General features: G+C 46.0%; 1 protein-coding gene across 1 annotated transcript; it reads left to right on the forward strand.

The window, feature by feature from the left end:
- Positions 1 to 1,172: 1,172 nt before the first annotated feature.
- On the forward strand, positions 1,173 to 4,003 carry LOC147886707 (pentatricopeptide repeat-containing protein At3g16610-like). Its single transcript, XM_087395481.1, has one exon. It carries the CDS (start codon positions 1,359 to 1,361, stop codon positions 3,804 to 3,806), a length of 2,448 nt encoding a protein of 815 aa, XP_087251607.1. The 5' UTR covers positions 1,173 to 1,358; the 3' UTR covers positions 3,807 to 4,003.
- Positions 4,004 to 12,480: the final 8,477 nt, after the last annotated feature.

Here is a 12,480-nt window from a genome sequence, read left to right on the forward strand (position 1 = left end):
AATTCTTCCATTGAATTAAAAAATCCAAACCAATTGCAAATTACCAAATTCGCGTGAAAAAATGTCCCAAATGCTAGGTCCATGTCCATCTTGGTTCATAACGCTTTCGACTGGTGCAAAAAAAAATCGCCATCATTGCCATGATTGGCTCTCCTCTTCTTCAAGAAATTAGCTAAGAAGCCATTGCAATAGAATGTTCTGAAAGATTCAACTGCACAAGACTATTCATTTGTAGATTCCATGTGCATTGTGCTAAAATTGCAAATACCCTCGTTGTCCTACAAGAGAAGTATGGCAATTAAGAGATTTTAGCTGTTTTACTTTTGTGCAAAAAATGAACATGATGGGTGGAAGCCCCATAGGGAAGTGTTGTCAAGTAAGAAAACAACCAGAGACGGGATGATCCATGGAAATGGCGTAGTTGGCCATCGTGTTAATGCTACCGCGAGGAGGGGAGTGAGGTTCAAAAGATAAGCGTGGAGAGCGGGGAGGAGGAGGGGGAAGACATGGATGTGAGCATGGTGTAGGAACTCATCCACGAATAGAAGCAGCATGGATGAAGCACTGGACATGTGTTGAGCAAGCTTTCTCTAGACATGCGATGCATTGCATGCTATATCATTGCCTAGCATAGTAAGAACACCATTTCTAGTAAGAGTAGATGGCAATCGACCAGCACTCTTCCATCATGTAAAGGTATAAAGAGGCAAAAATGGTACAGCTGACTTGCAGCCTCGCCTAATTTAGAAGCACTTTCCTTCCAAAAAAGTGGTTCCCCCATACACTTATGTGTTCCCACACTCTCTTTCATCATTACCGCTCTCTTTCAGCACATAAAGGTCTAAGGTCAGCGGAGAGTAACGTCGTTCGATCAAGACCAACTCAGAACGGGAATTTGCACTTCACTAATATCCAAATCATGCGCACACACAATTAAGGTAACCATGGGTTAGTTTTCGTATGGACAAAGTCATAAATAATCCGCCCGAAGTAACAAATTTGCACATAACCCGCTGCCCGCACATAATTAAACCAATCGTGAGTTAGGTTTTAGAGCAACCTCCACGTGGGGATTAAACCGGGCTCGCACGGCCAGCTGGTCGCCACATGGCAGCTGCAGCCACTCTCCTGGCTTGTTGCAATAAGGCCATTGAAATGTACGGCCATTGAAATGTGAGTTGTTCTTGATTTCTCGTTTCTTCATCTTGTCTGTCTGTCTCACTTCTTAATCCTTTCCAGCTGTAGACTGACGGGTCTGCTAGCAGACACATCCAGGAGCCCAGATTTCAAGCAGAAACTAACCCAGAAGTCGCTATAGATAGACGGCTGGTTGGGTTAATAGAGGCACGCTCCAGAAAATGGAGACTGCAAATAACGCCATGCACAGCCCCATAGGACAACTGCCAGACGTTAGCTTGGAGGAGGCACTCGCTTCATTGGAACGCATGCCCCATCCGCCTTCGGTTGAAAACCTGGCATGCATCTTGCGCAAGTGGAGAAAACACAAAGGTCCAGCGTATGCCTTGCGCTTGCATGCCTACCTGCGCAAAAGGGGGCTGGAAGCTCATGAGTCTCTCGGGAACTACGTCGTCCCAATGTTGGTGGAAGTTGGAAGCATACGTGATGCCCAGCAGGTTTTTGATAGGTTGAGTGATCGGAATGAGTATTCCTGGACTTCTCTCATCACAGGTTATATTGAATGTGGGGAGTCACAGCATGCCTTCGTACTGCATCAAAAAATGCAGGAGGGTTGTGTACATCCTAGTGGGTATACGTTCGTGGCCTTACTAAAGGCTTGTGCCAGGCTGAAAGATAAAGAAAGAGGCCGAGAAATACATTCTGAGATTACGAGAATGGGTTTGTTGGAAAGAGACCCTTTTGTTGGTAGCACCTTGGTTGATATGTATGCCAAGTGTGGCTTGCTTGCAAGAGCACAGGAAGTGTTCGACAAACTTCCAATTCGAAATGCAGTCTCGTGGAATGCACTTATCGCAGGGTATGCCGAACGTGATCTTGGTCAGGACGCTCTGAACTGTCTCGAACAGATGCAATTGGAGGGCATCTCTCCTAATGCAGTCACATTTATTTGTAGCTTGAAAGCTTGTAGCAGCATAGGTGCCATAGACAAAGGCCGACAAATACATGCTGAGATTGCGAGAAAGGGATTGTTGGAAAGACATCCTTTTGTTGGTAACACCTTGATTGATATGTATGCCAAGTGTGGCTTGCTTGCAAAAGCACAGGAAGTGTTTAACAAACTTCCAGTTCGAGATGCAGTCTCATGGACTGCACTTATTTCAGGGTATGCTGAACATGACCTTGGTCAGGACGCACTGAACTGTTTCGAACATATGCAATTGGAGGGTGTATCTCCTGATGCGGTCACATTTATTTGCAGCTTGAAAGCTTGTGGCAGCATAGGAGCCATAGACAAGGGCCGAGAAATACATGCTGAGATTGCACGAAAGGGATTGTTGGAAAGAGCTCCTTTTGTTGGTAACACCTTGGTTGATATGTACGCCAAGTGTGGCTTGCTTGCAAAAGCACAGGAAGTGTTCGACAAACTTCCAATTCGAGATGCAGTCTCCTGGAATGCACTTATCGCAGGGTATGCTGAACATGACCTCGGTCTGGACGCACTGAACTGTTTCAAACAGATGCAATTAGAGGGTGTGTCTCCAAGTGTGGTGACATTTGTTTGCAGCTTGAAAGCTTGTGGCAGCATAGGAGCCATAGACAAGGGCCGAGAAATACATGCTGAGATTGCAGGAAAGGGGTTGTTGGAAAGATATCCTTTTGTTGGTAGCACTGTGGTTGATATGTATGCCAAGTGTGGCTTGCTTGCAAAAGCACAGGAAGTGTTTGACAAACTTCCAATCCGAGATGCAGTCTCCTGGAATGCACTTATAGCAGGGTATGCTGAACGTGACCTTGGTCAGGATGCACTGGACTGTTTCAAACAGATGCAATTGGAGGGCGTCTCTCCAAGTGGGGTCACATTTGTTTGCAGCTTGAAAGCTTGTGGCAGCATAGGAGCCATAGACAAGGGCCGAGAAACACATGCTGAGATTGCGAGAAAAGGGTTGTTGGAAATAAATCCTTTTATTGGTAGCGCCTTGGTCGATATGTATGCCAAGTGTGGCTTGCTTGCAAAGGCACAGGAAGTGTTTGACAAACTTCCACTTCGAGACTCAGTCTCATGGAATGCACTAATCACAGGGTATGGCCAGCTAGGAGAGAGTGAAAAGGTTTTTCTTATGCTTGACAGAATGAGAGCAGAAGACATAAAACCAGATGGAGTCACATTCCTTAGCATTCTTACTGTATGCAGTCACACAGGTCTAGTGGAGAAGGGCCAGATATACTTTGAGTCCATGAGCAAAGAATATGGCATCACTCCAACTATTGAGCACCACACTCACATGGTTGATCTCCTTGGCCGTGCAGGCCAATTAGACAAGGCAGTAGTAATGATAAAGAAGATGCCGTTCGGTCCTAATCTCGCGTTGTGGCGTACTGTGTTGGGTGCTTGTCAGAAGTGGGGGAATGTGGAGCTTGGAAGGTGGGCCTTTGAACATGCAGTGGAATTGGATAAAAAGGATGCTGCGGCTTATGTATTGATGTCTAACATCTATGCAGAAGCTCTTATGCAGGAGGACGCTAAGCAGATTGAGTTAATAAGATTAAAAGAACAAGCACAGAAGAAGCCAGGACAGAGTTGGACTGATGTTAGCGGAATTGTGCATTCATTTTTGGTAGGGGTTACAGGACATTGCCAAAGCAATTATATATATGTGCATAGCTAGAAGATCTTTCTTTCAAAATAAGGGAAGAAGGATATTTACCAGATTTGCATTGGCTGTCCCAGGACATATCTGATAATCTAAAGTGATTTTGATTTATGTGGGCAGCGTGAGAAGTTCCATATCGCTTATGCCCTGATTTATACACCCAAGGGGGTACCCATACATGATGTAAAAATTTTCCGGTTTGCAGAGACCAACCCCAAGACTGTCTTTTGGCTATAGCACTTATATCCGAAGTAGAGCAGCGAACTATTCATGTCAGAGATGCTAACCTCTTTCATGTTTTCAAGAACAGAAAGTGTTCTTGTGGGGACTATTGGCAATCCTAGTGTAATTATGGTAGGTTTTATTTCTCTTACATGAAATGTTGATGCTAGCATGACAGAAACATTGACGAATCCCAGCGCCCTCTAGAACTCGGACCTGCAAGAAGTAAGCACAGAAGAAACAACCATAGAACAATGATGAGGGATGTAGGCATGCTCACCATGCAACCCCTGAGCTGCTGGCACACTGGCACATCTCCCAACTAGATCCCTACCAGCCTGGCGTCCCATACCACCTGGTAGTACCCTCAAAGGCCCTAGATCTATTGTTGGGCCTTAGTCTGCACTAGGAAGCAGGTGCGCGTCTACAACACAATCAAGGATCGAGACCAGCAGGAAGACTTAAGCTTGCTTTGACTTGCATGACTGAAAATTGAACCCTTGGGTCTCTTATATAGACTTGAGCTCAGTCCTGCTAAAAATAGCAGAAATACTAACTCATCCGTGCCCTTGCAACTGAATCCGAGATCACCTGCCTAGCCCCAGGCTACCTGAGCTAGTCCTATGTTCCTAAAGCACACGTTATATACGATCCATGCACATGACATACTCCCCTTACTCAAGAACTCACTATGAGTTCATAATAAACTCTGAAAACTCTCTCTGAAGGTTAGTCAATGTCTCCTATGTAGAATTCTCCTCAACACGATCCTTCTACTTAATCTTTTATTCATTGATCGCTCTATTTCTAATTTGACGTTCACGAAATCCAAGAATACTTTTAGGTTCGTGCGGTACAAAAGTCAAATCTTTAACCTCTAAAAGTTCTTGAGTTACTATCTAATCCTCAACACCCAATACTTCCTTTAGTCTAATGACATGAAAAACTGGATAAATTCTTACATTAGGAGGTAATTTCATTTCATATGTAGCTTGTCTAATTCTTCGTATAATCTTGAATGAACAACAACATTTGGGGGGGATAATTTCCTAATCTGTCTGTTGTCTCTGTGCTAACATGGACTTAGGTAGAACAGAATGTGTGTGTAGAGTAGCTGCAAAGCTCCGCTTATACTTACATAAGGCTAGAAATAATCCCTCTTGAAAATCCAACTTGCATATTCTACATGCAAGTTCTACATATGATTCTTACATGCAACACCTACATGCGAGTTCTACATGCAATTCCTACATGCGAGTTCTACATGCGAGTTATACATGCCACTCCTACATGCGAGTTCTACATGCAACTCCTACATGCAACTTCTATATGCAACTTCTACATATAGAGAGAGAATATCTTACAATTCCTACATGCAGAGAGAGAAGCTCTCCAACTTGTATAAATACCCCATAATGGAATGAAGCCTAGACTCTTTGGGGCATTGTGTTGAGTTTTACTTTGGTATTCCAAGCAATTGTCTCAAGTGTCCATGCTTCCTTGCACTCCACGCCCAAGAGCATGTCCTAACCGTCCAACTCCTCCTTCCCTCTTCTCCAACCTTGCAACCCATCGTCCTCCCTCCTCCTCCTCCTCCTTCTCCTCCTCCCTTCTCCCTCCTCCTCCCTTCTCCTCCTCTCTCCTTCTCCTTCTCCTCCCTCTCCTCCTTCTCCGTCCTCCTCCCTTCTCCTCCTCCTCCCTCTCCTCCTTCTCCCTCCTCCCCCTCCTCCCTACTCTCTCTTCTTTCCCCCATGCTCTTACACATTCTTCCTCTCCCACTCCTATGCTCCCCCTAAACCCTTAGTTCCTCAACCCTTAACCTCCATGATCTACGAGGGAGACGAGTTCTCCACCATGTACTCTACCCTGAACCTTGGAACCTCTTCTAAACTCTAGAACCTCTCTCTAAACCTTGGAACGTCCTTCGAACCCTAGAACCTCTTCTAAACCCTAGAACCTCCTTCTAACCCTTAAACTCCTCCTAAATCCTACAACCCCCAATGAAGGCGAAAGCCTTCATTACCTCAACCATGATGATACACGTTCCTTTTACACATGCATGCACTATGTTTGCTTACCACACTTAAGCCTACGTCTCTCGTCGGAACACGATTCGAGGTCCTAAGCTACACGTAAACTATAAACGATTACGTCTCTCGTCGGAACACGATTCGAGGTCCTAAGCTACACGTAAACTATAAACGACAACCGTGATATATCTGTAGGTGACAAAAAGCGTCAGAACCCTGCATACTGTAAATACCTTGCTCTTCCCGTGAAAGCTGTGGGAAAGAGCCAACATTTGGCGCCGCTATCAGGGAGACTAGCGTCTCAAGTAATGAGTAAACATATGCAGGTATGTGTAAAAAACAAACTACTTCGAACTTTCATGAACATGACACTCAAGGCCAATGAGAGTAAAAAGTTTTCCATTTCTAGCCAAACATATCAACCCCAAGCATCAACCTTAGGTTACTACCTTAAGAAATTTTCTTTATTTCTTAAAAAGAAGCCACTTGATAAACAATTAGACTAGTTTACAATTTTGATCATTTCACCTTTTTGCAAAAGAGCAAACCGAGCTATCCATAAAAAGTTACGGCTCATGAAGAGTTTAGGGTTTAACCCTAAACCTAAACCCATTTCCTATAAAAACCCACTCCACCCCCTCATTCTTCATCTTTCACATCTTGCCTCCATCCTCTTCCCCATTCCGAGCCCTACGCAAGACACTCCTTCCTCTCCATCGACCATCACCCTACTCTTATCCTCACATGGTAAGTGACTTCGAGCCCATCTCGTAGCGATAACCTAGCCATCCACCCACCGTCCATTGGTCCTCAGCAATCCCATTACATCGAGAAAGACTTGGAGAGCGTTCAGGTGACCATCTCTTCCTCCCTTTGGATTTTCGTCAAAGTTTTCTGTTTTTCATCAAAGTTTTTTTTTTTCTGTTTTTTCTTTTTTCCCCTCCCCCTCCTCCATCTCCCCCTCCACCCTCCCCTCCATCTTCACCACCCCTTTTCCCCCCTCCCTCCCTCCATCTCCCCCTCCACCCTCCCCTCCATCTTCACCACCCCTTTTCCCCCCTCCCTCCCTCCATTCCCCCCCCACCCCCCCTCCATCTCCACCACCCTTTCCCTCTTCCACCACCACAACCCCCTCCCCCCCTCCATCTCCACCACCCCTTTTCTCTTTTCAACCACCTCTGTCTTCCCTGCCCCCACCCCCCTCCATCTCCACCACCCCCTCCCCCCCTCCATCTCCACCAGCCCCTTCCACCACCACCACCCCCCCCTCCTCTACCACCCCCTCCCGCTTCCCCCCCCTCCATCTCCACCACCACCGCCTCCACCACTCCCTGACCCCCTTCATCACCCCCTTTTCCCCCACCCCATCCCTCTCTCTCTCTCTCTCTCTCTCTCTCTCTCTCTCTCTCCCTCTCTCTCTCTCTCTTTCTCTCTCTATCTCTCTCTTCCCCTCTCTCTCTCTCTCTCTCTCTCTCTCTCTCTCTCTCTCTCTCTCTCTCTCTCTCTCTTTCTCTCTCTTCCCCTCCCCTCTCTCTCTCTCTCTCTCTCTCTCTCTCTCTCTCTCTCTCTCTCTCTCTCTCTATCTATCTCTCTCTTCCCCTCCCCTCTCTCTCTCTCTCTCTCTCTCTCTCTCTCTCTCTCTCTCTCTCTCGCCGACCGCTCCCTAGCCAGCGCTCGCAGTGGCCCTGCCCCTCACCCGTCCGCCCCGCGCCCCTCTGTGCCCCACTCACCCCCTCCGCCCGCCCGCCCCACGCCCCTTCGTGCCCCGCTCACCCCCTCTACCCACCCACCCTCCGTTGCCCGCTAGTCCCTTACCCCTCACCCACCCCTCAACTCTCCCCTCCCCTCCCCTCTGTCTGGAACCCCCCCTGCGCCATCGCCGCCACGCGGAATTTCCCCTCCCCCCTAATGAAAATTTTTTAAAATTTTATTATTAAAAAAAACCATTAATCTAATCCTAGGTTAGTTTAACCTCGGTTAAGTTAGGTTAGTTTAACCTTGGTTAGGTTGGTCTAACTTAGTTAGGTTATTTTAACCTCGATTAGTTACTAATAGCTAGGTTAGTCCGACTAACCTTCAGTTAGTAACTAATTGTAGTAGGTAAGAGTAGTTATATTAACCTCCCAGTCACAGTAACTGGGAGGATATAGGTTAGTTTATCTAACTAGAATTAACTTGGTTCAAACCCCTCAGTTGGACTTAAAGTCCATCCAGACCACCCTTATGACCACCCCCCCCCCCCAAAAAGCTAATTTTACCCCTACTTTAACCCCTCGTAACTCATCCGTTTGGAACCCAAACTAGACCCCGTTTGCACCAAGATTTCACACACGAAAACATCACGCTACGGGGTATTTTTCCAGCCCATTGCACTCCATTTTGGCATCCCTACCACTCCTTCATTTGCACCCCCATGTGGGCCTCATTTCGCACAAATTCACTCGTATCTTCATGCCGTGACCTCCGATTAACGATCCGTCTGCACCGACACAGTTCCCTACACACGTAGGATAATCTTAGGCATAGTATTAACATGATGGTCCCTACACAAACTAACAACACTATAACCCTCCCAACAAAACTACATCCACACCTGCACTTACGGCGGTAGAGACACCCTTTGCAAATCTCGCCCAATTTGCATGCAGCTACGTTCCGACCAATGCCTCCAACTCCAACGCTCGCCAAATCCACATACAACTCCATTGCAACCACCCCCCCCAACAATCCTCTACCCCGAATCCCCCCCTTAGATTCAATCACTCCCTTTAACTCCTCCACGCCACAACATGGCTAGCCGTCATCGTGACAATGATGGGGATATCGACCTCGATGCAGAGACTGACAATTTCTTTAATTGAAGAGATAATAACACTCAAGGCAGGCGCCCCTTGGGAAAACTGAAACTTCTCAAATATAATGGTAGGGGAGATCCAGCCCGATTCCTCCAGCATTTTGATGTCGCATGCCGAGCAGGTGGAGTTCAATCCCATGAAACCAAGGTGGCTTGGTTTCCCATGGCCTTAACTAATGAAGCATCTGAATGGTACCTAGACCTTCTAGTGGAAGAGCACACCACATGGGACCTACTTCAAACAGAATTTAAACCACGCTTTCAAACGGAGAGGCTACAAGATGATCATGCTCTCCAACTAAGCAAGATCGAACAAGGCCGGCGAGAAGATGTACACACGTACCTGGGTAAGATGAAAAGATTAATCGCCAAATGTGACCCATGCCCAGATGCAACTACCTCACGGCATGGCTTATTGCAGGACTAAGAAAGAAAATCAAAAAGGATATGAAAAAGATTAGCATCTATGAAACGTTCAGTGATGCTCATGCGGCAGCCATTGACATCGAGGATGGCATGACCGACTTAGACACCAGCAGTGATACGGCAGATCTAGTATGCGAGATAAGCACTCAAAAAAGGGCAAATCAAAGTCCACTGTCGAAACATAAAATGAAGATTGCCTAGAGGCCATGACCGTGAAGCTGAAAGAAGACATGATGCAGGCCATATAACAAAAACTTCACTTGTCTCAGCCGCCAACTCAAACATATCCACGACGAGAAAATGTCTGGTGTCCACACCGCATGGCCAATCATACAGCAAATGAGTACCCGGTCCTAAGAGCCAGGATCACTACACAAGCAAATCCACTGCCAAGGTTGTGGTGCCATATCTGCGTCGTCGACAGCCATGATGAAAATAGTTGCATCTTCAACATGCGCAACAACCCACCTCGACCTCAACAATACCAAGTGGCACCCATGCCAATGTACAAGCAAGCGGCACTTGCACAAGCGCCCCCAGCTCTGAGGCTAAATCATGTTCCCGTTCAGACACAAGTCCCACAACTACTCTGAAATCCGAATCCACGACCATATCCAAGAGCACCAAATCCAGCTCCTCAGGCAGTTCCAATACATCAATTACAAGCCAAGGAAGTAGACTCGTCATTTGAGTATGAAAGAGAGTACCTAGTATACTATGTAGAAGGTGCAGAGGATCTAATACCAGTTTATGCAAATCAAAAGTACATCCCAACACATATCGAGCACCACTTCTGCTACGATTGTGGCGAAAATCACCGGATCGCAGAGTGCTCTCATCATGGTAGCCCAGCTACTTTCCAACCACTCTACAGAGATTGTGGCATAGGACATGCCTGTGTGGATTGTCCCATGAAAAATAAAGACCCACAACAAATAGAGGTTAAGCCTGACGTCCCGATCGGCATCATTGGGGTGGACCATCAAAGTTTGGGCCCGACAAGTGTAATATCACAACCCGTAAATGTAATTACACACCAACAAAAAGAGGCCACCAAGGACCCTAACATTCCAATCCAACCAAAGCGACTTCTTAAAAAGAAAGCACAACTGCCTCCACCTCTGCCAAGCAATGAGCAGCCGAGCTCATCCACATCAACTCCCGAGCCTCAAATAAAAGAAGCTCCAGACCCAAATGCAGAGGTGGAGAAGGCTCGTTTTCAGGCACTTCAACAATGGGTACAAAAGGAACAATCTCAATTTGAGGCTAATAAACAAGCTCAAGACCCAATCCATGACTTGGCCCCACAAAGTATTGATACTGTACTCGAGCCTCTGTTCCAACAACAAACTCCACAACATAATGTACCACCACATCAACTTGAAGGAGCCGCACTCTCTAGCATCCTGAGTTGCCCTGTGTCAATTCCCATCAGAATCCTCCTACGGAATTATCCCAATCTCTGGGAGAGTTTCAAAGGATGGATTGAACTCGCCAATCCCCCTCCACCTATGAATGACATTGAAGATATCCTTGTGCGGATAGGTGAGAGAGATGACATATGCAACATTACTGTGCCTTTGATCCACAAGGCATATAATGAAGTCCAAGCCATAGTGGATGGTGGAGCAGGTGTAAATGTCCTATCAAAGGAGCTCTACGAAGAATGGGGTCTCCCACCAATGCAAAAGGCTAATTTCAACATACACCTTGCCAATGATTCATGGGCTAAACCCTTGGGAATAGTAAATGGCATGTCCACAAAGATCGCGCTTTTCCCTTCAATTCACAATCTTGGATCTCCCCAAAAAATCCTATCAAATCTTACTGGGACGTCCTTGGTTACATGAAGCATCAATCCTCCATGACTGGGGAACTAATAGACTGTCAATCCAGAATCGCGATGCCACAATCAGGGTAAATGTGGGAATAGGAGCTATAAAACCAATTGTGCCTAGAGCATTGGATGACACATCTTCCATGACAATCTCAAGCAAATCAACTCCCTTGCAACAGAATGCCATAGCGGGTGACTCACAAAGCAATGTCAATAATAACTAGATACAAACATTGGCAACCATCGACAACTGCCATTCATTAGACCCCATCTTCTCGCAGATTGATGCTAAGGTGCTACAGGTAGATCCTCCACTCACACATGAAGAACCAATCAATCTAGAGATGCCATTTTTTATGGTTGACCTTGAGTGGGATAATGAACCTGAAGAAGGTACCCATACCACTGACGATTCACATTTTCCTTGGGACCTTAAAACTGAGGCTGAGAATGCTAAAATTGAAGATCAAATCTTTGATAATGACTTGGCCATTTTGCATGCCCTAATGGCAATCGAGCTCCCAAAAATTGAACCTCCAAAGTTGAATAATAGCAGAAGATCCTCCAAGAAAGCTGGAGGAAATTGCAGAAAAGCTAAGGCCGAGCACTTCAATGAATTCAAACGAATCTAAACAAGGATCGTCGAATTGTACCTTGCAAAGCCAGCTCCCTCAAAATCAAAACCACCACCACTTGAATGGTCCCCTGAGGGACTGGAAGGAGTATGCACAGCAAATGAACCCTTACTTGGAAACACCTTACCAATGGAAAAGTTACCCCACAGTTCCCAACGTAAGAAGTTTTGGAAATATAAGCCACATGTCCAGATGAAGCTCACCCAAGAGACTTTAGAAAAAGAAAGTCAAAAAGAGCCTAACAAATTGGTAAATGCAACTATGCCACCCGGTACACATGGCACATGTCAGGCTAATTCAACACCATCAGAGGCCGATCTTCGAGAAGTGCCAAAATACTTCAAGAATTACACGAATTGCAAATGACATGGACAAAATCAAAATCATCATGGAATTGCCTCCACCTACAAATTCCAAAGGTGTACAGGTCTTTATGGGACATGCCGGCTATTATGGAAGTTTTATATTGCGGTATGCCATGATAGCTAGACCACTTTACAAATTATTAGTGGAATTCTTATGGACCGAAGAGTGCAACCAAGCCTTTGAACTTTTAAAGTGGCACCTAATCACAGCACCCATCCTTATATCTCCCAATTGGGATATTGATTTTCATGTTCATACTAATGGATCCAAGTATGTAATTGAGAGTGTGCTTTGTCAACCTGGTGAACATAAGAAAGAC

This window comes from Dipteris shenzhenensis, chromosome 24 (assembly GCF_047967505.1).
Source record: "Dipteris shenzhenensis isolate YYH24624 ecotype China chromosome 24, Dip_SZ_1.0, whole genome shotgun sequence".
Taxonomy (NCBI): domain Eukaryota; kingdom Viridiplantae; phylum Streptophyta; class Polypodiopsida; order Gleicheniales; family Dipteridaceae; genus Dipteris; species Dipteris shenzhenensis.